The 27,487-nt window shown below is 38.5% G+C and overlaps 1 protein-coding gene across 3 annotated transcripts in view; it reads right to left on the bottom strand.

The window, feature by feature from the left end:
- Positions 1-6,505: 6,505 nt before the first annotated feature.
- The window catches only part of LOC127654605 (tomoregulin-2-like), an 86,241-nt gene continuing 65,259 nt past the window's right edge, over positions 6,506-27,487 (bottom strand). For 2 of the 3 annotated variants that reach the window (XM_052141828.1, XM_052141830.1), the window contains 6 exons: positions 19,713-19,812; positions 10,384-10,532; positions 9,957-10,016; positions 9,674-9,797; positions 8,907-9,065; positions 6,506-6,882 (listed from right to left, as the gene is read on the bottom strand). In XM_052141828.1, coding sequence (XP_051997788.1) covers positions 6,786-6,882; positions 8,907-9,065; positions 9,674-9,797; positions 9,957-10,016; positions 10,384-10,532; positions 19,713-19,812 — 689 coding nt within the window. In that variant the 3' untranslated portion in view covers positions 6,506-6,785. The remainder of the gene's footprint in view (positions 6,883-8,906; positions 9,066-9,673; positions 9,798-9,956; positions 10,017-10,383; positions 10,533-19,712; positions 19,813-27,487) is intronic. The other variant, XM_052141829.1, reaches the window with a different exon arrangement.

Here is a 27,487-nt window from a genome sequence, read left to right as displayed (position 1 = left end):
TTCCATCTGCCTGTCTGTCTGTCTGTGTGTCTGTCTATTTATCTATCTATCTATCTATCTATCTATCTATCTATCTATCTATCTATCTATCTATCTATCTATCTATCTATCTATCTATCTATCTATCTATCTATCTATCCACCCTTCCGTCTGTCTGTCTATCTATCTATCTATCTATCTGGTTTTCCATCCATCCATCCATCCAACTGGTTTTTGCTCCATCCATCCATCCATCCATCCATCCATCCATCCATCCACCCTTCCGTCTGCCTGTCTGTCTGTCTATCTATCTATCTATCTATCTTGTTTTCCATCCATCCATCCATCCAAATGGTTTTTGCTCCATCCATCCATCCATCCATCCATCCATCCATCCATCCATCCTTCCGTCTGTCTGTCTGTCTGTCTATCTATCTATCTATCTATCTGGTTTTCCATCCATCCATCCATCCAACTGGTTTTTGCTCCATCCATCCATCCATCCATCCATCCATCCATCCATCCATCCATCCATCCATCCACCCTTCCATCTGCCTGCCTGTCTGTCTGTCTGTCTATCTATCTATCTATCTGGTTTTCCATCCATCAATCTGGTTTTTCATCCATCCATCCATCCAACTGGTTTTTGTTATATCACTACTATAATATTTACAACAGTAGCTTTCTGCTTGTTTTAGAAAATTCAGTCACAAACTCGTCCATGTCCAGTTCAGGTGTTATTGATTTTTCATAAGTAGAGTGGAGAATGAGCTCTCACATGAAGCAGTAGAAATGCCATGACCAGGGCAGACACATACAGTTTATAAAGACCTGGATGTGCATCTTTGTATTCCTGTAAGAGTTTGCAAACAGCCGAACAGTCAGCATCAGTTGGAAGCTTTTTGGTCAGCATTGGTCTGGCAACTATAATTTCACTATTCAGCTCACTTTTTGCAACCCCTGCAAGACTACAGAAAGGCTCAAGCAAATGAATGTCAAGAAATATGTTGGATTTTGGCATCAAACATGAGTGGGCTTGCATCGGGACATTCTAAAACGCTTAATGTAGCTTACTGCACTAATACAGTGATATTAAAAGACCAAACTCAGTACACATCATATTAATAAACCATACTATGTATAAAAAAGTAAGATGAGTCCAAAATATGAACGCAACGCGTTTAATTACACGTTAAGCATTTTCTTCCCATAGAAAACCGTTATAAGAAAACGCTTAACGTTAAAAACGCTTAACGTGGCTTACTGTACTAATACACTATAAAATATATATTATATTATTCCACATATATATATATATATATATATATATATATATATATATATATATATATATATAAATATTATATTTATATTTATAAATATTATATAAACATATAATCATATTTATTAATATGATGTGTACTGAGTTTGGTCTTTTAATATCACTGTCTTAGTACAGTAAGCCACGTTAAGCGTTTTAGAATGTCCCCTTGCATCAGCTCTAAATTCTTTGAAAACCTGTTTTCCATCTCTGATACAGCTGTATCAACAATGTTTAACATCTGAGCTTCAGTGGAACATGCAGAGCCTGACTGCCCTTCTTGCCCTATAGGTGATAAAATGACAGTCAGCATAGAAGGGATTAATAGTCCTTAGACGTTTTGGTGAGGGCTCATCAGTAGATATGGCAGTGCAGTACTGCTGCAATTGACTGTCATTTTTGAGATTTCTCAGTGCACCTAGAGATACCTGCAGTAATTCAGCTGCACTGCACAAATCAGCATGGTGAGACTGTAGGATGACATTGGCTGGTTTCAAATTGGCCTGAAGATGAATCAGAAGTTTGCCAACTTCAAAAAAATGGTGTCGCTTCAGCTGAGAGAGAAGCCCAGAAGCTTCTTTTGCAAGATAAACCGAGGCATTGTCATCATCGGAAACCTTGGATAGAATGTCAAGAATGACTTCCTCGTTCTCCACAACACATTTGGTAACTTCAAATGAGTTGTCCAGCGGATTTCTAACAGCCTCTTGAGATATGGGCAACTGTACCTCTGACAGACAAAATGATGCCTGAACAAAAGAGTACGGGGAGCCTGAAAGTCAAAGAGTCGTTTGGCACAAGGTTTACTTTGAATTGCATGTATGATGGAGAGGTGAATCTGGTGGCTAAAGCAGTGGATGTAGGGGATAACAAGCCAATGAGATGTACACCATTGCACACAATGCGGATTACAACAGACACATTTTCAATGTTTTATTTTTTTCTGAACCATGGATTCTTCATTCTAGATGGTTTTGGAAGTGTACTTTGCATTTTCTGGAATACTTGACGTTATGTCAAGAAGGTATTTATATTTTTCCAAACAGCTTGGTAAAAAGCCCCGCAGCTATGCAATCCTCCTCATTGTCAAATCACCACATAGTGGAAGTTCATTGACTGCTAAAAAGTTCACAACACCTGCCATGCTTTTTATGTAATATTGATTCTTTTCTATCTGTTGGGGGCTGAGTAAACATACTACGGTTTCCTCTGACGCCTGTCGGAGGCGATATTCTGCCGACGTGGTTGAGGCTAGTAAATAAGCCTGGCTACAAGTATGTTTTTGAAGACGCGGTCATGTTCTAATGCTGCTTTCCAGTTTGTAAAACCCGTCGAAACTAAAGTATCCTTCTCAGAGAAAGCAACACCTCTACAGAATATTCAAGCCACGGTCGTGACTAATACTAAGCAGCCGAAAATCCTTCCTCCAAGAAGAGTTTGGTTGAATGATTTCAGAGCCGGCTGATGAGGATTTGCATTGTTTAAATCATTTGGGACAGAATTGCAAAGTTTTTGTGTAGGTGCAATTGTGTTTTTGACACCATGGTGGTGTTGAACTTGACCCAACTATTTCTCCGACATCGTTGCCGCAAATGGAAGAGGTGGTAGCTGCATCCTGGTGAGCAAAAGTGCTTTTCTTTTCGGAATAAGAAATCTGTGCATGTTGTGCTTTGTTTAATGTACTAGTGTGTAGTAATATGTTCACTAACTGTTAAATGACAGTATCATTATTAATATTGCATTTATATTTATGCATTTGGCAGACACTTTTATCCAAAGCGACTTACAGTGTACTTATTACAGGGACAATCCCCCCGGAGCAACCTGGAGTTAAGTGCCTTGCTCAAGGACACAATGGTGGTGGCTGTGGGGATCAAACCAGCGACCTTCTGATTACTAGTTATGCACTTTAGCCCACTACGCCACCACCACTCCTATTGTTTTTGGTCATTCAGCACGTTTGTTAACAGTAGCGAGGTGAATGAGGCTAAGGCTATTGTTTCAACAGCATACACTTAAAAGAAAGAAAGGAAAAAGAAAATCTGGTGCTGAATTGAAAATTGTAACAATTTTGTGATTGGCTGTTATGGGGTGTGTGGCCAGCATGGGTCAAGCTCCTGATTGGGTGATATATATATATACAGCTCTGGAAAAAAAAAAAACTCTGCAAAATGATCAGTTTCTCTGGATTTACTATTTATATGTGTGTGTTTGAGTAAAATTAACATTTTTGTTTTATTCTATAAAGTACTGACAACATTTCTCCCAAATTACACATAAAAATATTGTAATTTAGAGCGTTTATTTGCAGAAAATTACAAATGGTCCAAATAACAAAACAGATGCAGTATTTTCAGACCTGGAATAATGCAAATAAAACAAGTTCATTTTTAAACAACACAACAGTTCAGAAATCAACATTTGGTGGAATAATCCTGATTTTCAATCACAGCTTTCATGCGTCTTGGCATGCTCTCTTCCAGTCTTTCACATTGCTGTTGGGTGACTTTCTGCCACTCCTGGTGCAACAATTCAAGCAGCTCGGCTTTGTTTCATGCTCTTGATCACATTCCAGAGGTTTTCAATAGGGTTCAGGTCTGGAGATTGGGTTACCATGACAGGGTCTTGAAACTAAACTCTTCCTTAGTTAAAACATTAGCATTGTAGTGTCTCTTAATTTTTTCCAGAACTGTATATATATATATATATATATATATATATATATATATATATATATATATATATATATATAGTAAAGGAAAAATAAATAAATGTAAAAGTTTTCAAATGAAACTAACCTAGAATTATTGATACAATAAAATGCATGTCTCAAGGACAGGAACACTCATAAGAGCGTGTGTATAAATAAGAAAGTGTAGTATTGTCTGTTAAGCAAAAACATGCTGTTGTTCATTCTGTTTAATCAGAGCCTATTGATCCTCTTCTTTATTACAGTCCTATTAATATTGACTGTAACTGAGTGTTCACTCCCAGCATTGTATGATTTGTGTCTTAGCGTCGTGGGAAAATTCCAGAGTTTCCAAAAACATGTTTCTGCAGAGCAGAATCAAGTTCTGGCAGAATTATATAGAATGGCTGCCATTGTGTAAAATTTGGACGGCTTTGTAACAGGTTCTTCAATTTGACTTTTAATTTATGTGAAGGCAAATTCTTAAGTACGGGTGAGACATTGTGCTGATGGCAACATTGCTGCCATTTTTAAAATATGTTTTAAAAAGTAACCTGCAGAGAAAGATCTCATTAATACGTTGGAATGGCTAAAAGTGCCATTACACTGACCACTGTAAATATTGTGTGTATGTACGTGAGATATATTTCCTTAACGGCATGGGAATACAAACTGAAATACACTGAAACAGGAAGTCTGCAATAACATTCAGCTAAAAGCAAATGTATTGATTCAACTTGTGGCGTGTATTAAGAAGTTGTTATGAAATGGATCATACACATTATAGGGTTTCGTCTTGTGAAACACTTGATAATTGTATGTGTTGTTGAGAATGTAAACTATGTCTACTATGTCTAAGTGTATGTTTACCTGGAATTCTGCTTTACTGCATCAGAATGTAACCAGGGCAATTTTTTTTAGAGCATTCTGTTTGAAACATGTTAGTCTGTGGATTCAGAGTATGCTAAGGAGAAACAGCACACACTAATCTAACCCTAACACTAATCTAACCCTAACACTAACCTAACCTAACCCTTTTGTGTCCTTGAGTAAGGCACTTAACTCCAGGTTGCTCCGGGGGGATTGTCCCTGTAATAAGGGCTCTGTAAGTCGCTTTGGAAAAAAGCGTCTGCCAAATGCATAAATGTAAACGTAACCTAACTCTAACCCTAACCTAACCTAACCCAACCCTAACTCTAACTCTAACCCTAACCTAACCTAACCTAACCTAACCTAACCTAACCTAACCTAACCTAACCCAACCCTAACTCTAACCCTAACCTAACCCAACCCTAACTCTAACTCTAACTCTAACCTAACCCTAACCCAACCCTAACCTAACCTAACCTAACCTAACCCACCCTAACCCTATCTCTAACCTAACCCTAACCCAACCCTAACCTAACCCTAACCCACCCTAACCTAACCCTATCTCTAACCTAACCCTAACCTAACTCTAACACTTACCTAACCCTAACCTAACTCTAACCCAACCCTATCTCTAACCTAACCCACCCTAACCCTATCTCTAACCTAACACAACCCTAGTCCTAACCTAACCCACCCTAACTCTAACCTAACCCACCCTAACCCTATCTCTAACCTAACACAACCCTAGTCCTAACCTAACCCACCCTAACTCTAACCTAACCCACCCTAACCCTATCTCTAACCTAACACAACCCTAATCCTAACCTAACCCACCCTATCTCTAACCTAACCTAACCCTAACCCAACCCCAACTCTAACCTAACCCTAACCCAACCCTAACCTAACCCACCCTAACCCTATCTCTAACCTAACCCAACCCCAACCCTAACCCAACCCACCTAACCTAACCCTATCTCTAACCTAACCCTATCTCTAACCTAACCCTAACCTAACTCTAACCCTTACCTAACCTAACTCTAACCCTATCCCTAACCCACCCTAACCTAACCCTAACTTGTGCAAATACTCATTTTCATTAAGGATTTATTTCACCCCTGTGGCACAGAAGACTGTCAGACAGGACAGGAAGTGCTGGGACTCCACTAGACTGGTCTGGGGATGAACTTGGAGGACCTCATCTGTCACAATCTACCATCCATCCATCCGACCGTCCGTGCATCCGTCCGTCCATCCATTTATTGATTTTAGGATATAGTACCAACAGTGTCAGTTGTGCTGACTGGTGAGTTTACCAACTACATATAATCTGAAAGAGTGTTTCTATTTGCCTTATATTTTTGAAGAGAATGAACTAACAACAGACTCTAGCTATAGACAACTTCCCAGTCAGTTTGAGGGGCATGCTGCTGGTGGCTCATTTTATGAAAATACAAAACAAAATCATACCTATAGTACAGGATTGAAAACATTTAGGCCTGTTGTAGCCTTATGGTATTTATGGTTTAAAAACAACTCTGCCAGTCCCTCAAGAATCACATACATAATGGCATCCACTAAAGAATAGACAAGACATGTATTGTGATATAAATTATTTATTTACATTACAGAAAAAAGGACCCCGTCAAGACAAACAAATTAACTATTGGAAATATTACCCATACATAACCAAGAAACAGGACTTGTCCTATCACGGTGTCCTAAAATTCTCTGTTAGTGTCCTGTGCCACAGGTGCAAGGCATCGCGTGTATACCATCATCCTCCCATCATAAAATCTGCACCATCATCCATCCCGTCATCCAGCAGGATGAAGTGTCTCTGTGTGGGGACAGAGAGTGCACGCTTGTTTCTGTCCTCCGTCCAAACTACGTTTCTCATGATTCTCTTCTCATGATTGCTCCAAGCGCTCAGATGAGGCGGGTGGAGGCGCGCAGGGTGTTTTCAGAGTTGTAGTGCATCGTGTTCTGCTTCTGTCGGTTGGTTCTGTTGGTCCGTGGGCACTTTCTGTGGAGGAAGGAAGCAAAAGGACCTCCTTATCTTCAATATAGCTAGTTTCCAAACAGGCACTTTTATATTATTTCTAATAACCAACAATGTCTGGAAGCAAAAGGCTGATATGTTCCAGAACTTTAGAAAAGCCTAAGAGTTAGTGTGGAGCGGAGGGGGGCGGGGCGGGGTCGGAATATTGCGCGCCCGGTCCCCAATCGGCCTGATGAGGCGCGCGAGGGATAAAGGCGGCCGGTGACAATGGTTCAAGAGAGAGAGAGAGAATTACGGGCATGTCCGTCGTGTGTGTGTTTGTTTATCTTTGTGCTTTTGGTTTGAGTTTAATTAAATTATGATTTATGTTGACAAGCCGGTTCTCGCCTCCTCCTTGCCCATCTTAACCCCCTTACATTGGTGCCGATACCCAGGACCGGGCGCACGATATTCCAACCCGGCCCCGCCCCCCTCCGCTCCACAGTTAGATAGAGTACTTTCATACTTCAAAGTCATAAATAAGTTTCAGGTAGTACACCAGTGGAAATATTGTGCATTTACATGTAAAAAGACTTTAAAGTACATTAAAATACATGTTTTTCCCTAAAGGTAATGTTCCTTTCAATAGTTACATCCTAACAGCTGGACATCTCTGCTCTGTACTGAAACACCTCATAACTTAATCATCAGTTTAAAGGGGTCATGAATTGAGGAATCCCATTTTCCTTGATCTTTTGACATATAAGAGGTTGCTGTACTATAAAAGCATACTGTAAGTTTTAGAACTCAAAACCTCTTTGTTTAAACCAAGCGGCCAAAATGACTCGTTCTCTACGTCCTCTAAATTGTGCTGTCACACTGTGAGATTTGCAGCTGACTGCCTCCACAACAACACATCAACGCCTACTTTACCTTCAATTCTGTAGCCTGCCCAGTAGCGGTGAGCAGTGAGATGGCAAGGTCAGTTAAGAGCAGAGAGCCAATCGTAACAGCGGTCGTTTACGGTTAAGTCTTAAAGGAGAAGTAGCACCAAAACGAGCGTTTCTGACCAAGGGTCAGAATGAGGAAGGAATATGATCATATTTTACATATACTGTATAAAACGTAAATAACGTACTTATATTATAAGTGAACATTAAGGAACATATGTAAATAATAAAAAAGGCATGACCCCTTTAAGTAGTTTCCCTTTTAAATGACATTATATTGGATCACATAAGTTTACATTAATCTCAGGGACTAATTTGAAAAAGTGCACCAAGTAATATTTTGTTTATATCTAACTGTCCAATCGACAGTGGGCTTTATAGTGACACCTGAATGTGGTGCATGAATGACACATTTCACCTTTAAAGCCTTGCTCACAGTATACAAGATTACTTTGGACACCGTAATGGACAGGATATGATGTCACACTCAAGGGCTTCTGGATTTAATACATGATAAATGGTCACACATCTCTTCTGAATTTGCAGGTCAGAGTTGACCAAACTTGAACTTTTGGTACGGAAAGTGACATTTCTTCACTTGAGCATGCATTTCCGGTGTCCCACATCCGGATACGTATGAAAGGAAGTGAACGGAGCATTTTTGTCTTATTCCGTTTTTTTTAGGTGAAAATATCACACTTTAATCTCTTATCTCTAATACACATGTTCAGTTAGACATATGTAGATATAATTCAATCTAAGTGTACATCCAGATTACAGATGCCCTGAGGTCAAATCATCCATCCATACATTCTATCATTTAACATTATACATACACGTATTGAATGCACTCACTCTCATTCTTTTGTAATGGTTTAGTTTTCACTAACACAAATGCACAGCCATTAACAACGACCTTTCATAGAGTGAAAATTGTGTTATTCAGCAGACTCCTGCTGGCAGGAGCTCTCACTCTATAAAGAGCTGTGAAAGTGTGTGTGTGTGTGTAACAGATTCCCAGTAGTCAGCTGTCCTTTGCTTTCTTTGCAGTAACATAATGAGAGAATCTGTGTGATATAACGGTTTGGTTTAAGTGTGTGTATGTGTGTTAATACTCACCGGGTGATACACAGCACCACTACGCATATGATGGCCACCTGCAGAGCTCCGATGACAGACGCAATGAGGATGTAGCGCAGTTTTCCAGAGCCAGGCACCACATACAGCACGTTATATTCCTTAGTCTCACACTGTGGACCACTGAATCCTGAGTGACAGCTGAAGCAGAGAAAAAAGAAGCAAAGCGACACGGTGTTATGCTTTGAAGGAGATATGTGGATTCAATGGTTGTTAGATTAAATTCTATGTAGACTTATTCAAGTTGTTTTAAAGAAGCACTAAGACCTTTCTTGGCTTGTACACTAGGGGGAGACAAAGGTCTATGGAAGAGAACTCAAAGCACACAGTTTTATATCATGTAGGGGACTCTCCATAGGCCATTATTGTTTGTATACTGATATTTAATACATGATGTTTTTTATCCACATTTTTAACCAGGGGTTTTCAGAGTCTAGACAGTAAGCCTCCCCTCTGACAAAAAAAGAGAGTATCCTGCCTCCATATTTTATATCCATTATTTTTTATATACATACTGTAATGCTGCATATAATCACACACACACACACACACACACACACACACACACACACACACACACGCACGCACGCACACGCACGCACGCACACGCGCACGCACGCGCGCACACACGCACACACGCACACACACACACACACATGTTGTGTTTCCATGTTTTATGGGGACTTTCCATAGACAAATTTGTGGTATGCCACTGATGATAGGGTGTGTATGCTTGTGAGTGTGCATACCTGCAGGACGGCGTTGAGAGCATGTTGGGATATTCACAGTCTCCATGAACACAATAGTTCTTATAATGTTCAGGACAAGGGATGTAAAGACCTCGCGCCACCTCTGAAACTTCAGGCTTCTCCTCTACAATTCAAGCAGAAACACAAAACACTGATAAGTGGGCCAAAAACATTCACACACACACACACACACACACACACACACACACACACACACACACACACACACACACACACACACACACACACACACACACTCACACACACACACACACACACTCACCTGTGTAGTCTGTCCTAGCATATTGTCCATCTCCTGCTTTGGTGCCTGTAATCATGTCGCCTACAGGATTATACAAATAATTCAAGAGTTAAAAAGACAAACAGATCTGCTCCAGCCAGTCAGCTGGTTACATAATACAACAATTTGTTTTTAGTTTTCATTTGAACATTGTTATTTTATAAGATGGTATTAGGGTAACTGCTATATTCCACAAAGTAATGGTCATATGAACTTGATTATGTAACTATATATGTCATTTATGCTGAACATGAATTTAACATCATCTCTTTCTGGTTCTCTAATGCCTTATGTAAAAAGCAATTTAGTGGAAGAAGACATCCTCGAACAATATACAGGAAATACATACATTATCTAAAGCACGCATGAGTGATTCTACAAAACAAGCAAACACATTTGTTCATCTCACCCTGACAGTGACCCAGGAACTTGACCTCGATTCGTTCCTGCCTCTGACACGACGCTTCTTTCACCTGGCAGGGGTTGTCATAAGAACGGCCATCTGATGCGCACACTGGGTTAAAACTGATGTGGGAGCAGTCGATGTTACAGACACACCTGTGTAGAAAAACATCACAATAACTGCAGATAACTGACTATTAAAACTGTGAAAAAGTTTATTAGACAAGCGTAGTGCTGTTTGATTTAGCTGTCAGCTAATCATAACACTTTAAACTTTAGAATATGGGATGTCAGTGATTTCTTGAGGTGAATATGATTTCTTGACATTGAATACTGATGCAAAAATGTGAATATTGCACAGGAACAGGATTGGGAAATGTCACAAGCCAGATTCAAAGCTGCATTGACCACTAAGGAGCCCTAAGCACAAAGCCTCAATCTGTCAAAGCATGCGTGCTAACCACTACACCACGTCTCGAAATTATTCTATATATTTTTTTACATTATATATATATATATATATATTAGGGCTGTCGATTTAACGTGTTAATTCAGTGCGATTAATTTTATTAAAAATAACGCCTTAAAAAAATGTAAGCAATTAATGGCACTGCCCCGGACCGTAATAAGTAGATTCCTGAGAAATGCTTGTAGTACCACCTGTTTACTCCAGAGGGCAGTAAGTGAAACTTCAGCTGTATGAGCAACACACAGTTTATACAGTGAAGAAACACTTCAGCTGCAGAACAACACAAACATGTGTTACGTTCTTGCGTTCAAACACTTGAAGGAGCGCAAATCCGAACGAAGAGATCTCAAGATGTGTTCTAAGTATTAAACAATATTTAACTTCACACAGTGACCTAAAAATATTATGTTTATGACTCGACGCACCCCAGACGTTACACAAGCATGTCTGACGCAGGTGTACATTGACGGTCCTTAAACAAGCCCTCATAATAAATCTCTGATTGATAAATTCACTTGTGAAATGGATTACTGTGAACTGTGTGTCAATGATTGACTTATGATCAATAATATGGTAGTAATCAATACATTGTATTCTAAAGATGCTTTTTGTCTTATCAATGATGAACTCTTCTGCTACAGGAATGAAATGCATTTTAATTATCTGAATATTTTATATATATTTATAATTGTTAAATATTTAAAGATAACCATGCATAATTATTTCATCATTATATATTGAATTATTGTTATATGAGGGGCTTTCTCAGCAAATATTTGTATATGCGATTAAATGCGATTAAATGCGATTAATTAATCGGGACACCATGTAATTAATTCGATTAAAAATTGTAATCAATTGACAGCCCTAATATATATATATATAAAATAAAATATATTCAGATAATTAAAATGCATTACATTCTTGTAGCAGAAGAGTTCATCATTGATAAGACAAAAAGCGTCTTTAGAATACAATGTATTGATTACTACCATATTATTGATCATAAGTCAATCATTGACACACAGTTCACAGCAATCCATTACACAAGTGAATTTGTCAATCAGTTCAAGATTTATTATGAGGGCTTGTTTAAGGACCGTCAATGTACACCTGCGTCAGACATCTCGGGTGTGTTGCATCATAAACATAAAATGTTTAGTTCACTGTGTCAAGTTAAATATAGTTTAATACTCAATCTTTAAACACATCTTGAGATCCTTTAGATCGCATTTGCGATCCTTCGAGTGTTTGAAAGCAAGAACATAACACATGTTTGTGTTGTTCTGCAGCTGAAGTGTTTTCTTCACTGTTTAAACTGTGTGTTACTCATACAGCTGAAATTTCACTTACTGCCCTCTGGAGTAAACAGGTGGTACTACAAGCTTGCATTTCTCAGGAATCTCCCTTATTATGGTCCGGGGACAGTGCCATTAATTGCATACATTTTTTTAACACGTTATTTTTTTGTAAAATTAATCGCACTGAATTAACGTGTTAAATCGACAGCCCTAATATATATATATTAGGGCTGTCAAATGGTTAACATTTTTAATCGAATTAATTACATGGTGTCCCGATTATATATATATATATATATATATATATATATATATATATATATATATATATATATATATATAACTTTTACATGATTGTCCCACTCACTGCATACCTGCCAGAAACTGACAGTTTCACACATTTAAGTCTATTCCAGTGTTGCTGGTAGACACAATCAATCACCCAAACACTTGTTTTTATGCCTACAAGAAAATTGCTTTTGTAAAAGCCAGTTCTACAAAGGGTGAACATTATGGGCTTAATGTAGACCTCTCCATCACATATAAGTGTGTTAAGCTCAGCATTTTCACAGGTGTCCTGTGAGGCTACAGCATTGAAACACACTCACAGATTACAATGGCAAAAAATTCATGCCTCTTTACAGAAGGACTGCATCAGCGAGAACAGCAATCTAACATAAACGTTAACTTACATTCATAATTGCCCATTTGGCTTGGGGCTGGAAACCCTAGCTATTACTATTAGAAATAGATTAATATCGACATCAACAGCATTTTTATGATGTGTCTACCCAAAGATGGATTATGATGGATTATGAACTGTGACAGTGGGGCCAGTGCCCCAGGGCTTCTGATTAAGAGGAGTCTCAAGCGGAGAGAAACCATGAAACAAGTCACAACAATTTGTAAAATCAACATGTACAGATACTTAGATAGGCACAATGCAAAATAAATGAGTAAATGAGAAATGTTATCTGTTCCTGGCCTCTCTTTATAACACTAATAGTCCCTGAACACCTTACTGCAACTCATGGTACATAGTCTTTACATTTGGCAAAGCATTTGTTGAATGAATGAATTCCTTGTTACGTGGACATAACATCTTGCATTTGCAACAGAAGGGGCCTCCCCCTTGGATGATGGCTTTGGGCCTTGCAAGACCATAATAATCCTTGAGTCTGCCTTTATATATGGCAGATAAGGGCATCGAAATTGCAAATGCAATGAGTAAAGTCTGTTTTCATTAATTTCTCCTTGGATCAGGATGGGATTTAACTGAATGTAGCAGTGACTTTCAATCTATAGTATGTTCATGAGTCTATCATCTCAGGGAATTAATGACTAGCACAGAGGACTGGCTTAGCAATGAAGGCACTGCGAACACATCAGTGGAGAATAATACAATGCTCTGTTTCAAAAGGCAGATTACGAGCTCCAGCGCTTTGATGTTACTTCACTCATTTTAATGGCTGCTCTTATTCACACACCTTCATTAGGGATGGTAATGAATGATTACTGTATGTGCGAGTAGTGTGTGGACAGATGAAAGGCTGAGACAGAGACAAAGACACATTGATTGTATGCAACAAGCAGCCTTTGCATTTGTCTTTGTAGATCAGGATTTGACTACATTTTGGGGACAATTGGATAGTAAAATTAACCCAATCTCATCACAAGTCAAAATATATAAAATAAAGTGAAACTGGAGTGCTTTGCATTTTCTAAAATCCTTGCTTATATTTCCATGGTAGTTTGGCACGGACATCATAGCTCTTCAAATACGATTCAGGGGCGGTTAATCTGCACGCGCTCTTCAGGAGCTGCACTCAGTGAGACGGTCCAATGGAGCTCAAGTGAACAAGACACTCAAATGCATCATTCATTCCCTTCTTTGTACAGTTAAATGCTCATTTCACTGACGTTTACGTTTAATTTTAAAAAGTTTGGTCTAAATTGGGAATAAAAGTCCTTTTCATATGAGCCAAATTGTAAGATATCTTAAGATTTTGCCATCTCGAAATCTTCGTATTATAACAAGCTGTCCTAAGACTATGTTGATCAAATCTGAAATCCCCTACATTGTGGCGACATGAGAGGCGACCAGCCAACAATGACCACAAGGAAACAAGGTGTAATAAATGTTTCTGTGAGGGTTTGGTTGAGGGCTAGGGGTCGTGTGAGGGTGCCTAGAGTTTACGCTGCATCAGAGAACGCTGCGAATGCATTGATCTCTAAAGGATGGTACGTTGGAGGGACGGAGAGGGAAAATGTTAGGTTTTCCGAGAGTGAAGCTCCATCATGCGACCAAAAGTTGAGAACTTTTCATCTTTTGCTGCAACACACTCTGATGTAGGCATCTGTTGACAAATGAGTGGCGGGACGAGTTGTGCTATGATATCGAAAAACATGGCGGACAAAAACTCATGCATACGGTGAATTCATTCCATCATGTATTATCTTTAAAGCTAAAAAGATTGCAATTGTGGAGAGAGAGCCTGGAGAAGAGTTTCAATGTTTACTGGTACATTGTCAAAAAGATATATTTCAAATAGCCATCTCTATCTGTGGTACACGCCTTCCAAATGAACCTTTCACATTCCCATGCTTCAAATGCTCCGTCTGAGCTTTCCCTAGTGTGTAGGCGCTCTCAGGGGATTGAAAATATCATACGTCCAGTATAAAAACAACAGAAGTCACTGGAAAGTCTCCACCATGATAGAAAAAACAAATGTGTAGGTTAGGATGTCCTTAATTTCAACCCAAGAGCTCATAATCATGTGGCGGAAATCTGTCAACTAGCCTCCATTGCGTATAATTGTGGGTTTCTGTCCATTTATTTGGTTAGTATCTGTCAGAGGAGTTCGGCTGAATTTGTGGTCTAAACTGTATCTTCATATTAAGGTGTTTGTGTTGCAGTCTCTTCGTGTCTGTGTGCCACATGCAGGAACATGTTGAGCAGAAATGACAATTAAACTGTCATTCCTCAGTCACTTCTTGCTGGGCAGCAGCAAACAGATGACAGTATAATTATAAATCTGTAATTGTGTGTGTGTGTGTGTGTGTGTGTGTGTGTGTGCGCACTTCTTTCTTCAACTTTACTTTTTAATATTTTCCCCCTGCCAGGAAGCTTTAGTGAAGTAAAGAGCTGTTTTGTATTCTTTGAGACTGGCACTACTGGCATACTGACTATAAATGAGAGAAAAACATCTATTTTAAATAGAGACATTTATTTAATTGAACTTCGTTGTGGAGTCAATTAAAGGGCAGCTTTGCTTGTTTGCATTGCTAACTGAGGATTGTAATGCATAGTAATTAAGATACATCCTCAGGAACATTGTATGTAAGATAAAAACTAACAAACAGACATAATGATATTGCATTTTTATTTACTGTGCTATTTCCAAGAGGCACAGCACACCTATTACCACACACACACATAGTACACATTTGCTCTCTAGTATGACCGTCTGTATTGGTCATAAAGGCTAATGTGTCTTGAGAGCATGAATATTTAATGGCGCCTCTCACATTCTGTACACACACACACACACACACACACGCACACACACACACTTCAATGATTTCCAATAGGAAATCAAGCAATAATGGCTTTAAAAGTGAGTCAAACTGAAGGGCTAAGATTTCCTTAAAAATGTAGGTTGTTTGGATGGTAACCTCTATGTGTGTGTGTGTAAATGTGTGTTTATCTTGTTGAGTGAGGGATATGTCTTATTGATTTGTAAGAGCCATCCGGTTTCCCTGTTATCTAAACTTTGCCAGCATGACCTGTGGGCTTTCTTTCTGTCCAGCTGCCCTTTACTCAAACACTTTAGCCTCTCTCTCTCTCTGTCGGTCTCTTTTTCTGGTTATACCTGTACATGGTGAGAACCTGTCTCTCTTATCTCTTGACAGTGATAAGATATTCTTCTAATTCATAGTTTGTCTCTAGAGTTTTGATAAAATAGACTTCATAGTTTCATCTTATTGTTCCAAATAGTGGCTTTTAGATTGATTGATGATTTGATTGATTTGATGTTTGGGTGATCATGAGTCTCAGAAGCAGCTGATTAAGAGGACCTTTTTCATGGTTCAGTTCTTGTGTTTGCAACAATTTAAAATGGACTAAAACTGTAATACTTGATTTTAAAGGGGAGTGTGTACATTTTCCCATGTTAAAATACTTTCTCATATTCCATCTTATTATGCAAAGACCAATCTATTATAAGCTATTAATTTTTAAGTTTATTTCCCGGCATAGTGTAAATACTGTGGCTCTGTGGTACTAAAAAAACATGAAGTGCTTTTACATGCACACCAATATGCTAATAACTACTAATAATCAGCCTATTAAAAAAATCCAGAGATCCATGAGATTTGAACTGATCAGGTGTTTACATTCAGAGCAATGTAAACAGAATGGACCACAAAATGGTGCAGCAATATGCAGAAATTCCCGCTCAACAACTATTGGGCCAGTTGCTATGTAGAATCCCGGGCCGATTTCTCTTCCCATTCCAGCCCTGCTCATAACAGTTGTCAGTTGAGAGCACTACTTTGCCGCTGTTTTGGACAACCATTTCTGCTCAATATAAGTCTCAGTAAAGTTAATTTGGTATCTTTGAAGTGCAGGGTTTTGGGAAGAGGGGCTTGGCTAATCCAACGGCTCAGCTTGTGGAACTTTTGGAATAGCTAAAATCACTTACAACACCTTGAAGCATCCCAACCAGTCTGACATAGCAACACTGGCTAAACCATCATTGGCTCAACCAATTATGTGGGTTTGGGGCGGGACTACGTGTTTGTTCAACCAATGTCAGATGAGGGGATGTTCAGTTGCAAATCCCTTTCTTGACGACAAATGGCTTAACCATAATTGCATCCAAAAATCATTTTGGTATATTAATAATCATTCAGGCCTCAGGCATTGTTTGGTGTTGTCCTTTGTAATTTAGGACAAATATATAATAATAATAAGTATTCTGTGTTTAGAGCTTTTGCTACTTGTCCCAACTGAGTAGACCCCATACCTCACTTCCATACTGCACATATAGCATACATACACTGAAATAAATGTGTACATGCACCTTAAACGTTTATTTAGTATTCTAAGTTAACTCAAGTAAAAATATAAATTTATCTCACTAAATCAACTTAAATACATTAGAATACACCAACAAATCTCATTTAAGGGTCAGAAATCGCTCTTGAAGGTAAAAATAGCAGGTTAACACTTCTTACAGTGTACTTCAATCTCTCTAGCCACGCTCGGCTACATATTCAGTGTTGAATGTTTGTCACTACACAAAATCAGTGCACAGACAAATGCAAAAATGTTATTAGTGCAGCTTACAGAATTGATTTTATTTATAATCTTTCATCTCATTTTTTCAGTAATCCTTTCAAATGATGCAAGAAAACAAAAGGATTGAGTGTGAGAGAGAGACAAAAGGGCAGTGAGATTTGTTGGGGGGAGAGGAACAGCGAGGTGAGAGAGTCATCCGCAGTCAAGTGCATCAGAGAGAGGGCCTGCCTTGGGACCATCCACACGACTCAGGCATAAACGCCTCAAATCGGGCAGATATCTCAGAGGAGGGAGAGGGCCGGGCTGTTTCATTTTGATGCCTCCAAACACCTTGACTCTGGGCTCTCCAGTTAGTGTTTGCCTGATCTTTAGTGAATCTACAGGCTGTCTTTGCCAAGGCACACATGTAATTTCCTTCAGACGGCTAAAGAGAGGGAGAGAGATAGGCAGGAGGGAGGAAGACAGAGGGAGATGCTTTCTTAAAGGGCAGTCTCCTTCACTCCTGTTGACAGTTGGAGCAGTTCACTGTCTCCCAGGGCAACAAAAACCTCCTCGCCACAACCATGTGCGGGTCTTAAATACATTCTATGATGTGAATTATGATTTTAACAGGTTTACATTACCTTGAGAGGAAAAGCCTGAGTAAAGAGAGATGTATCTCTAGAAATTATGATAATTTGTCATGCGATGAAGCAATATCAAACGAGCAAGAGTGGTGTTGACTGAATGTGATTCGACCGTAATCAGCACATTTTCGAGTGTGATATTGCTTTTATACAAATGACCAAAATTCAGCCATGCAACTCTATGTGGCACAAGCTGACAGATTCTTTGACTTGTTCTGTTAGCAAATCGACTCACATGTGACATGTTAAGCCAATTGGCTTGCAAGGCATAGGCTGATTGGTCCTCTAACTTGTCTAACATTTAAATGGCACAGTTTTGCTGATAAGATGGTTTCTCAGCAGCACGCTGCAAATGCTATATTCTCAGGTGGTTTGTTGGGGCTTTCCTCTATCAACTTGCACGATAAGGTCTGGTTTTGGCCATGACACAAAGAAGCGCATCTTTTAAAAAGGTGAGCCTTACCCAAATCTGGCTTGTACACATCGATATTTTAAATAATTTCACTAAATGAATCCACGCATAGATATTCAAAGTCACTAAATAAATATCCACGGGACTTTCCTGGCTCAGGTACGCATTATGAGCTAGGTCACTAGCCGTTTAAGTTATTTGGCTAAGCAGGCTGAGGCACATATAGAAATTTTGTTCAATAGTGTTATGCCATTCGGCCAGATGCCAAGGCACACCTAGCTAGCATACACTCAATGCACATGACCCTTCGGAGCAGCAGCAGTACATAAGTCATGGTGATAGATCTGCTTAGTTAGGGGGTTGTGTTATGCATTTGTGCAGCTTCCCTGCCTTGTTGGGGGATTGTTTGTAATGTTTATTTGTGCAGCACATGTCATACATGCTCGATGCAGCATGTCTTGTGCAGCATGTCCATATGCTAACTTCATATGTATGTGTATTTTCTAGCAGTAGCAAGTCTCCAAATTGCTCTGTAGCAGCAGCATCCGCGTGTAGCAGATCTAATCTGCCAAGACCAATATCCTATCAATATGTCTCGGAGTGGTGGTGGCATAGTGGGCTAAAGCACTAAACTGTTTTGCAGAAGGTTGCCGGTTCAATCCCCACAGCCACCACCATTGTGTCCTTGAGTAAGGCACTTAACTCCAGGTTGCTCCGGGGGGGGGGGGGTTGTCCCTGTAATAAGTGCTCTGTAAGACGCTTTGGATAAAAGTGTCTGCCAAATGCATAAATGTAAATGTAAAATGTCACACCCACATTAACATGCAAACATCTTTCAGAGAATTGTCATGACTGAAATGTTCTATAAGCAGCAAGTTAATATCTTGTAATATCTTTATTGTGTCTAAAATGTATGTTACTCGAGCCACTAGAGAAATGTTTATAACTTGGTAATGCATATGATGTGTAATGTACATTTATGTGAAGCTATATTTTGGACTAATTACATTTGACAGTTGGCGGGACTTCCTAGCACATTCCCGCAGAAATAGATACCTAGCTATCGACAAAATGTCTTATCACTCATCGCTTGCCATGGTAGCAGCTGGTTAGGACACAAACATACTTGTTATGTGTTGCACCTGGTTAGGGCGGTGTCATTTCTATTATAGATATTAGCTCTCCAAAAGATGGCAATCCATTTTGTGGGTTTCTTTTGGTCTTACCAGACATCTTCTGCATCCACGTCACACTCCGCCCCAAACTGGCAAATGTCACAGGTGGACGTCTCCTTTTGTCCATTCTCTGCAGAACCCTCGTTCCCTGCTTGGATACACAAACACAAGACAAGACAGCATAAGCCTTCAAGGATTTTACAAACTTTACTCTGGGCAAGATGAGCAGGCAATCATACCCAACTCTCTCCTTCTCTTTCACATTCATAAATAGATGGAGAGCCAGAGGACAGACATCATTGTCATTCTCTCTTTGTCTCAGGCTCTAGCTCTCATGAGAAGTTCAAATCCCCCACTGATCTTTCCTCAGCCTCACCCCTCATTTCATCATGATGATTTCTGATTTGCTGCTCCTGTTCCCTAGCGATAGAGACTTCCCAGGAGCCGCAGCTTAAAGCCCCTCACTATCGCATATCTGCCCTTATCAGTGGACGGGGAAAAGCAATCCCGCATGCCATGGAATTTAAATTACGTCGTCTCCTCAGAGGATCATTGCTCCCCTTTGGATCGTGACCCTCCATTATAAGGTGCTATTTTTAAAACTTCGATCACAAAGACAGAGAGATGGAAAAAGAAAGGCAGGCAGATAAAACAAAAACAAAAGAAAGTTAGACTTATGAACTGTATTATCTAAATTAGTCTGTACTTCCATTATCCATGTAGAGACATATTTAATTCACAGGTGTTTCAGTCATTGATTTGCAATTTTTTGTCCAATAAAATTGTTTATAAAAACGTTTTTATTCTCTTTCTTTCATTCAACAAAACAAAACAACACAAAAAGAAAATATAGCCGCAAGCGGCAATCATCAGGGTCTAAGCATGTATTGCTAGGACATTAAATTGGACAGCAGATCCTGTGGATGCTGTGGACAGCTGTTTTGTGTAACATTTGTCCCAAAGATTGTTTTTATCAAAATTCTAATTTTATTTGAATGAAAACAGAATGACAATGGAAGATGATTGTTAGATGACAGATGACAGATTATGGATTGCTGGACAACAGCACATTAAAAGAGCAAAATATTTCATAGAGCTCTTCATTTGATGGATAGCTGTTTCTATTTTTACTGCACATATATTACATAACAAGATTGCTTGACAACAGCACATTACAAGAGCGAAAAGCTAAGTCAAAGAGGATTTTCAAGGATTTTTAGTAGTGCTGTCAATCGATTTCAATATATAATGATGAAATAATTATACATAGTTATCTTTAAATATAAAAAATATATATATATATATATATATATATATATATATATATATATATATATATATATATATAAATAAAAAATATTCAGATAATTAAAATGCATTACATTCTTGTAGCAGAAGAGTTCATCATTGATAAGACAAAAAGTGGCTTTATAAATACAATGTATTGATTACTACCATATTATTGATCATAAGTCAATCATTGACACACAGTTCACAGTAATCCATTACACAAGTGAATTTGTCAATCAGTTGGAGATTTATTATGAGGGCTTGTTTAAGGACCGTCAATGTACACCTGCGTCAGACATTTATTTGTATTTTTTTAGAAACAAGCCACATAGTACACAATACTACAGATATATTTTACAATAATGCCAAGACATTATATTCATTACATAGTGCAATGGTTTTCAATGCTTTGGAGTTGTTGGAGGTGCAGAGTATTTAAATAATATTTCAAGTCTTTACAAAAAAGTGCAAATAGGGGCTTTATAGACATAAATTTACACTTACGTATAAAAATACTCAGCAAGAAAAATAAACAGATTAATCAGAAAATATTAACAGGAGCAAAGTGGATCTATTTCAGGGAGCATGCTTCTTAAATAAAGATTGACTGGGTAAAAACGGTGTAACACTTTAAAGGACACCTCCTTACCCTTGTTGGTAATGAAATATTTGTGAGGTGAAGACCATACGACCTGCGTCAGACATGCTTGTGTAGTGTCTTAGATGCGTTGAATCATAATCGTACATTTTTAGGTCACTGTGTCGAGTTAAATATTGTTTAATACTTAGAACTCATCTTGAGATCTCTTAGTTTGCATTTGCGCTCCATCAAGTGTTTTGAACGCAAGAATGTAACACATGTTTGTGTTGTTCTGCAGCTGAAGTGTTTTCTTCACTGTATAAACTGTGTGTTGCTCATACAGCTGAAGTTTCACTTACTGCCCTCTGGAGTAAACAGGTGGTACTACAAGCTTGCATTTCTCAGGAATTTCTGTTATTTTTTATAAAATTAATTGCACGTTATTAATGCATTAAATCGACAGCCCTAATTTTTAGTCTTGATGCTCCATCTAGTGGAAAAGAATTGGTAATACATCCTTCATCTTTAAATTAGTTCAAATAACTATTTTTATTTTCTGTAGACAAATGGACATTTATGAAATTTTGCGCATGTCCTCAGACTATCCTGATGTCTATATGTTTTAAGTTTTGTCATGTTTGTATGTTGGCACACAAATAAAGGCATAGTAGTAGTTACAGTTGAAACCCAAAAATGTCATTAGCTTATATCTTCGAAACAATTTGACAAATCAAAAATCACAATTTTTTTTGTCAGGGCGGTCCCAAGATGATACGAGCAAAATTTCGAGCAAATCAGACAAATGGCCTAGGAGGAGTTAGCAAAATAATGTTTTTCAGAAAATCCAAAATGGCAGAAAATGTTTATGAGTGGAAATCAAATCAGAGCTTTACGTTTTGTTCATCTTGACTCTAGGATTCAGAGGAAATAAGAATTTTGATTCTAGCCCTTATAGATAAGTTATTAACAAACATTTAAATTAGCCATTATAGCGCCACCTTTTAGACGATTTTCCCCAAATTTGGTAAACAGCCTAATGTTGGCGAGCTGTAAGAGCATCGTAAATTTTGTAACGATCTGCCATTTGCAACACAAGTTATTAGCTGCTGAAATTTTATTGGCAGCTGGCAGCCATTTTTGTTGATTTGTCTAATCAGAATTTTTTGCTGTAGCACACCCTATTAGCGAAATTGGATGAAACTTTGCATGAAGTATTCCAAGTTTCGTTAATTTGGACTTTGCGTTCAGATGATATAGGCCATTAAGTAAATTTGGGCCATGCCGAAAGAATTAATTAGCGTATACGTATCTTCAAAACGATTTAACAAATAAAAAATCTGAAAACATATTTTTGTCAGGATGATGCCTAAATGATGCGTGCTAAATGTAGAGCACATTGGACAAACAGTCTTGGAGGAGTTTTATTCAAGCCCTTATGGTTGCGAAGATCTGAGCCAAAACGTAAAGGCCCTTTATATAGTGCCACCTAGAGTCTGATGGAGGTGTGTGTATTTCGTTAACAAAATACAGCCCAATTAGTCATCGTTGGCCACACACAAAAACGTATTTGCTTATATCTTCCGAACTATTTAAGATATCACAATTCTCTTTGTTCGCTGTCCTTTTCTGCATATCACGGCGCTCATTTTAGCTTCTCAAGGCTCATTCGGCATGTTTGGCCCCAAAGTGCGTCGGCCCAGTGGGAAAATGCCCGGTATGCCAGATTACCAGTCCAGCCCTGATTCCCAATATGAGTTATTAGGTGCTCAAATTTCATTGACTGCTGTTGGCCATATTTGTTGATTTGTCGAATCGATTTTTTTAAGAAGCACTTGAACCAAAGAATATGCATATTAAATTTGTTTAATATTTAATTTAATTTGTATTTGTCACACAGCTGCAAAGTTATGACATGGGTTTTTTTGTAGCGCCCCCTAGTGGCAGAACTGTATGAAACTTTGCATACATCTTCAAAATGTCCTGCTGACTACATATAACGAGTTTGGTTACGTTTGGAGTTTGCGTTGAGTAGATGTTGGTCAATAACTAAAAGTTTCGTAAATATCTTCAGAATGATTTGACGCATAAAAATAATTTGAACAACTTTTTGTTAGGAGGGTCTGTAGATAAATGTCCTATAGTTTAGGACAAAGTAGGTTTTTCGTAGGAAATGAAATCAGATATACGTTTTGTAGGGCTTGACCCAAGGAATCAGGAAAAAAGGATTTTGATTCTAGCACCACAGTGTTGCGGAGGTATGAGCTGAAATGTAATGGTGCTTGCGTGTAAGCGCCTGAGTAATGGTCGAGATTTGGGACCATCCTGCCAAGTTTGGTGTCTCTAGTACTTACGGTCTTTGCTGCCCATTCGCTTTTAAGGCAGAGAAAGAATAATAATAAGATGAAGAAAATCCTAAGGTATACAATAGGGTTCCAGGACCTTCTGCTTGACCCCCTAATAAGAAGATCAATAAAAGGGGTCCTTTGGTGCTTGGACCCCAATAAAAATACAGTAAAAAATAGCTTTCTTGCTTTGAGCGTTATACCATTAAGTAAAATATATTTTCTTCCTTTATTTTACCCATTTTAAGCTTCGTCAAATTCTCCACTCTTGGAAGAACACATAGAAAAGATGAGGCAGAGTCTACTGAATGCAAAGCTACATTCTGTATTCATAGATCTTAATAGGGACTCCAAACAAGGATGACCCAATAAACTGAAATGTCAGGTGGTCCAGACTTGGAATCAAAATTGCATCAGAATGCAGAAGTCTTTTGTAACTATTTCAAAGACGCTTTCTATTACATTTTCCAAATATGCTTATAAAAGTTATACAGTAGCAGCAGCAGAACATATATTTTCCCCATGTATGTATTGTTGCCGGGATTGAAGATTGCTACCATAACCACTGATCTTCACCATGCAGATTCATCTGTATGAACTTACCTGTCAGTGACAGCTGACACATAGCCAGTTGCAGTTTCCCTATAAACACATCAACTCCCTCAAACTGCTTGTTTTGTCAATGTCTTTAGCAGTTTGCCAAAAAAAGCTCTCTAAAAACTGTCCAAATGCTGATCCACTGCAAATAATTTTCAAACCATTCTAGAGAGCAACAACAAGGGTGAATGGATCAATGAAAATGAAACTGGATCATTCAGATCAAATCATTGAGTTGAACTTGAGACTGGATCAGTCAACTCAAAAGAACAATTCACTACTTTCGTATTGATTACTGGTGCTTTTGCATCCTTTTCAAAGCTTGAAAGCTCCAGTCCACGTTATTTGTGAGTGCATGGAAAAACAACCAAACATTCTTCAAAATTCCTCCTTTAGAAAGTCATACACGTTTGGAACAACATGACTGTAAGTAAATGATGGTCGAATTTTCTTTTTTGGATGAACTATTCCTTTCATTTGTAGCCCTGATAACAAAATGACTTCCAATGACCTTCATAAGCATTCCCTAATAGATCAAGCGTTACTCCAAATACATCCCAGGTTCAGTATCATGACCTGAGATGATTAACCCATCACCCAGCTCCTTAAGGCCGTGGCTGGACCCTTGGGTGAGGAAATTAGATACGTAGAGTAGGGAAGGGGCAGTAACTCTGAATTGATTACCCCTGACCAGAAACACGGTCGATCACCAACCCCCTGCGCTTTCATCTCCAACCGCTGCCAAAAAGATCCTGGGCTTCTCACCTTGTTTATGAATATCTTTCTGTGAACGAAGAATCTTTCATGTGATTTTGACTGGATTCATAACTTAAAAAGAGACTAAATATCTGACTGAACATTTTGGAGAATTGTAGGCACATACCAAGCACAGGAATTGATTTCACAGTAACTCTTAGAAGGAAAGTAGATCCTCAAATGAAAAAACACAAGACAGATGTTAAGTGTCCAAGAAAGTGTCCGTAATGGGACAAACCTACTTGTGCAGAAACTAAAGAGAAAGAAGGGAGGGGGTATATGGGATTTAGGGCACAACACAGTCAGACAGATGATGAATGGAAGCCACCCCTTTCCTGCACAGTGTATGGAGCCTGACCTTCAAAACAGATAGCAAAAATGAGTGTAGTTTTCCAGTCTGGGTCAAAGGAACTTTACATCTGTGATCACATGAGCAATTTGAAAATAGTGCCAAGAGACTGGATGAAAATGACTACATTGTAAGTTGTTTTGTTTCACCACATTTGCACACATTGACAAGTGGTCACCTCTTTGACAGAGACAAATGATATTGTTTCATACATGAGCATGAGATGGAAATGAATTCCACTTGATTTACTTGAGTGGTATTCTTGGTAATGTTCACAATGAATAAATGAAAGATGACGCCTTGGTAATCTAATAAAAAGCAGTTGAGATTAACACGGGCAACATTTTTGAAATGGAAGAGGTTTATCGCATCACAGTGAAACAGATACAAAAGTAATGAGATCCAAAAGGTCACATTTTAAAATGTGTATTATTTTGCATTCTAATATCATGATATGGTCTAAAACACACAGGCCTCCATTTCCTGTAAACATGATACTGTAATGCAATGTTGTAATAGGCTGCTATTAAAAAACAAATAAACATATTGGAATAATTGAAGGAAGACGTAAATCCCTTATCTGCCTGTTGGAAGAATGCCACCACACAAGAACATGCTAACAGGGACACAAAGGTCAAGTGAATCTCCATTGATGGAGAGGGCACTTCATTTTTAAATCAATAGAGAATGTAGGAGGCATAATGCTGACCATAGAAAGATGATAGCCTGTTAGTGAATACTCGGATTTCCATTGGTTTCCATGCACTAATGATGCTAGATCTTCCATACGGTGCATGTAACATTTTATAATGATGTGTGTGCTTAAGGGTCATCTTTATTAGCTGTGTTTCCATCCAACTATTTTGACATATCAAGCGTTTCCATTCATTATTTCTTATGTGCATTAAAATGTGCATAAGGTATCCTGAATGGAAATGCTTGATATGCGAATAAAAATTGAATGCGCTAGGAGGAGGTGGATTTTCTAGAGTTTCATATTAGTTAAAATGCACATTAAAGTGATGGAAATGGTTTATTTGCATGAACGATGACGTGTCATGACCATTTATAAAGCGCAATGTCAATGCACTCGTTGGATGGTATGCAAGAGCTTGACTGGCTCAACAGAAGGTCTGACCATGGCACACCATTCTTCAAACGTAGACCTGATTGAAAGTGCATCCCTCACAGGTCGTCGTTAAAGTGGGTCCTCACAATCCCCCAGCACTGTTTTGAACACGGGCACTCCCAGGTATATGGAGGCTGTCAGTGAATGGGATTAGCCATTTGAACGCTCATTATGTGAGCTTTTTCACTTATTCTGCGTTACCACCTGGCAGCATTTAATAACATATTGTACAATAACTTTATTACAGCAAATACAACTCTCCCCGAAGCAAATGGTTCGTTCAGCTGCTCCATGACATGATATTAATAATATGATAATATTAAAGACATTAGAAACCAAAGTTTTTGGTTATTTTCTATATATTGTATATATAGTTATTAATATTGTAATAACTTGAAATAAAATACAACTTTAACATAAAATGTTCCACCCTGCCCCTCTAATGGGCTCCGTAAACTTTATATGATGCATCAATGTAAAAAATGGTATTAACATTCAAATGTGAAACCTTTAATCTGTGATTACTGGACATTTTTAAGACATATTGTCAACTTTACAATTTGACCTGTGAACGTGCACCATCAATATAATACCAACCTCTCAATGCTGCAATCATATGTTCACCAGCTGAGTCTTCGCCACAGTGGGGCCGTTAAAACCTATTTTCCACAAATAAGGCTCCTCGAGTGTCCCAGTCCCACTGGAAAGAGCATGTTGAAAATCCCTCTTTGGCACTTTTCCTCTTCTGTCCACACCTGACAGCACAGAAAGCCTTGCCAATGA

Source organism: Xyrauchen texanus, chromosome 14 (assembly GCF_025860055.1).
Source record: "Xyrauchen texanus isolate HMW12.3.18 chromosome 14, RBS_HiC_50CHRs, whole genome shotgun sequence".
NCBI classification, from domain to species: domain Eukaryota; kingdom Metazoa; phylum Chordata; class Actinopteri; order Cypriniformes; family Catostomidae; genus Xyrauchen; species Xyrauchen texanus.
Note: the sequence above shows the minus strand (reverse complement) of the source record. Positions and strands in the feature narration are given on the sequence as shown.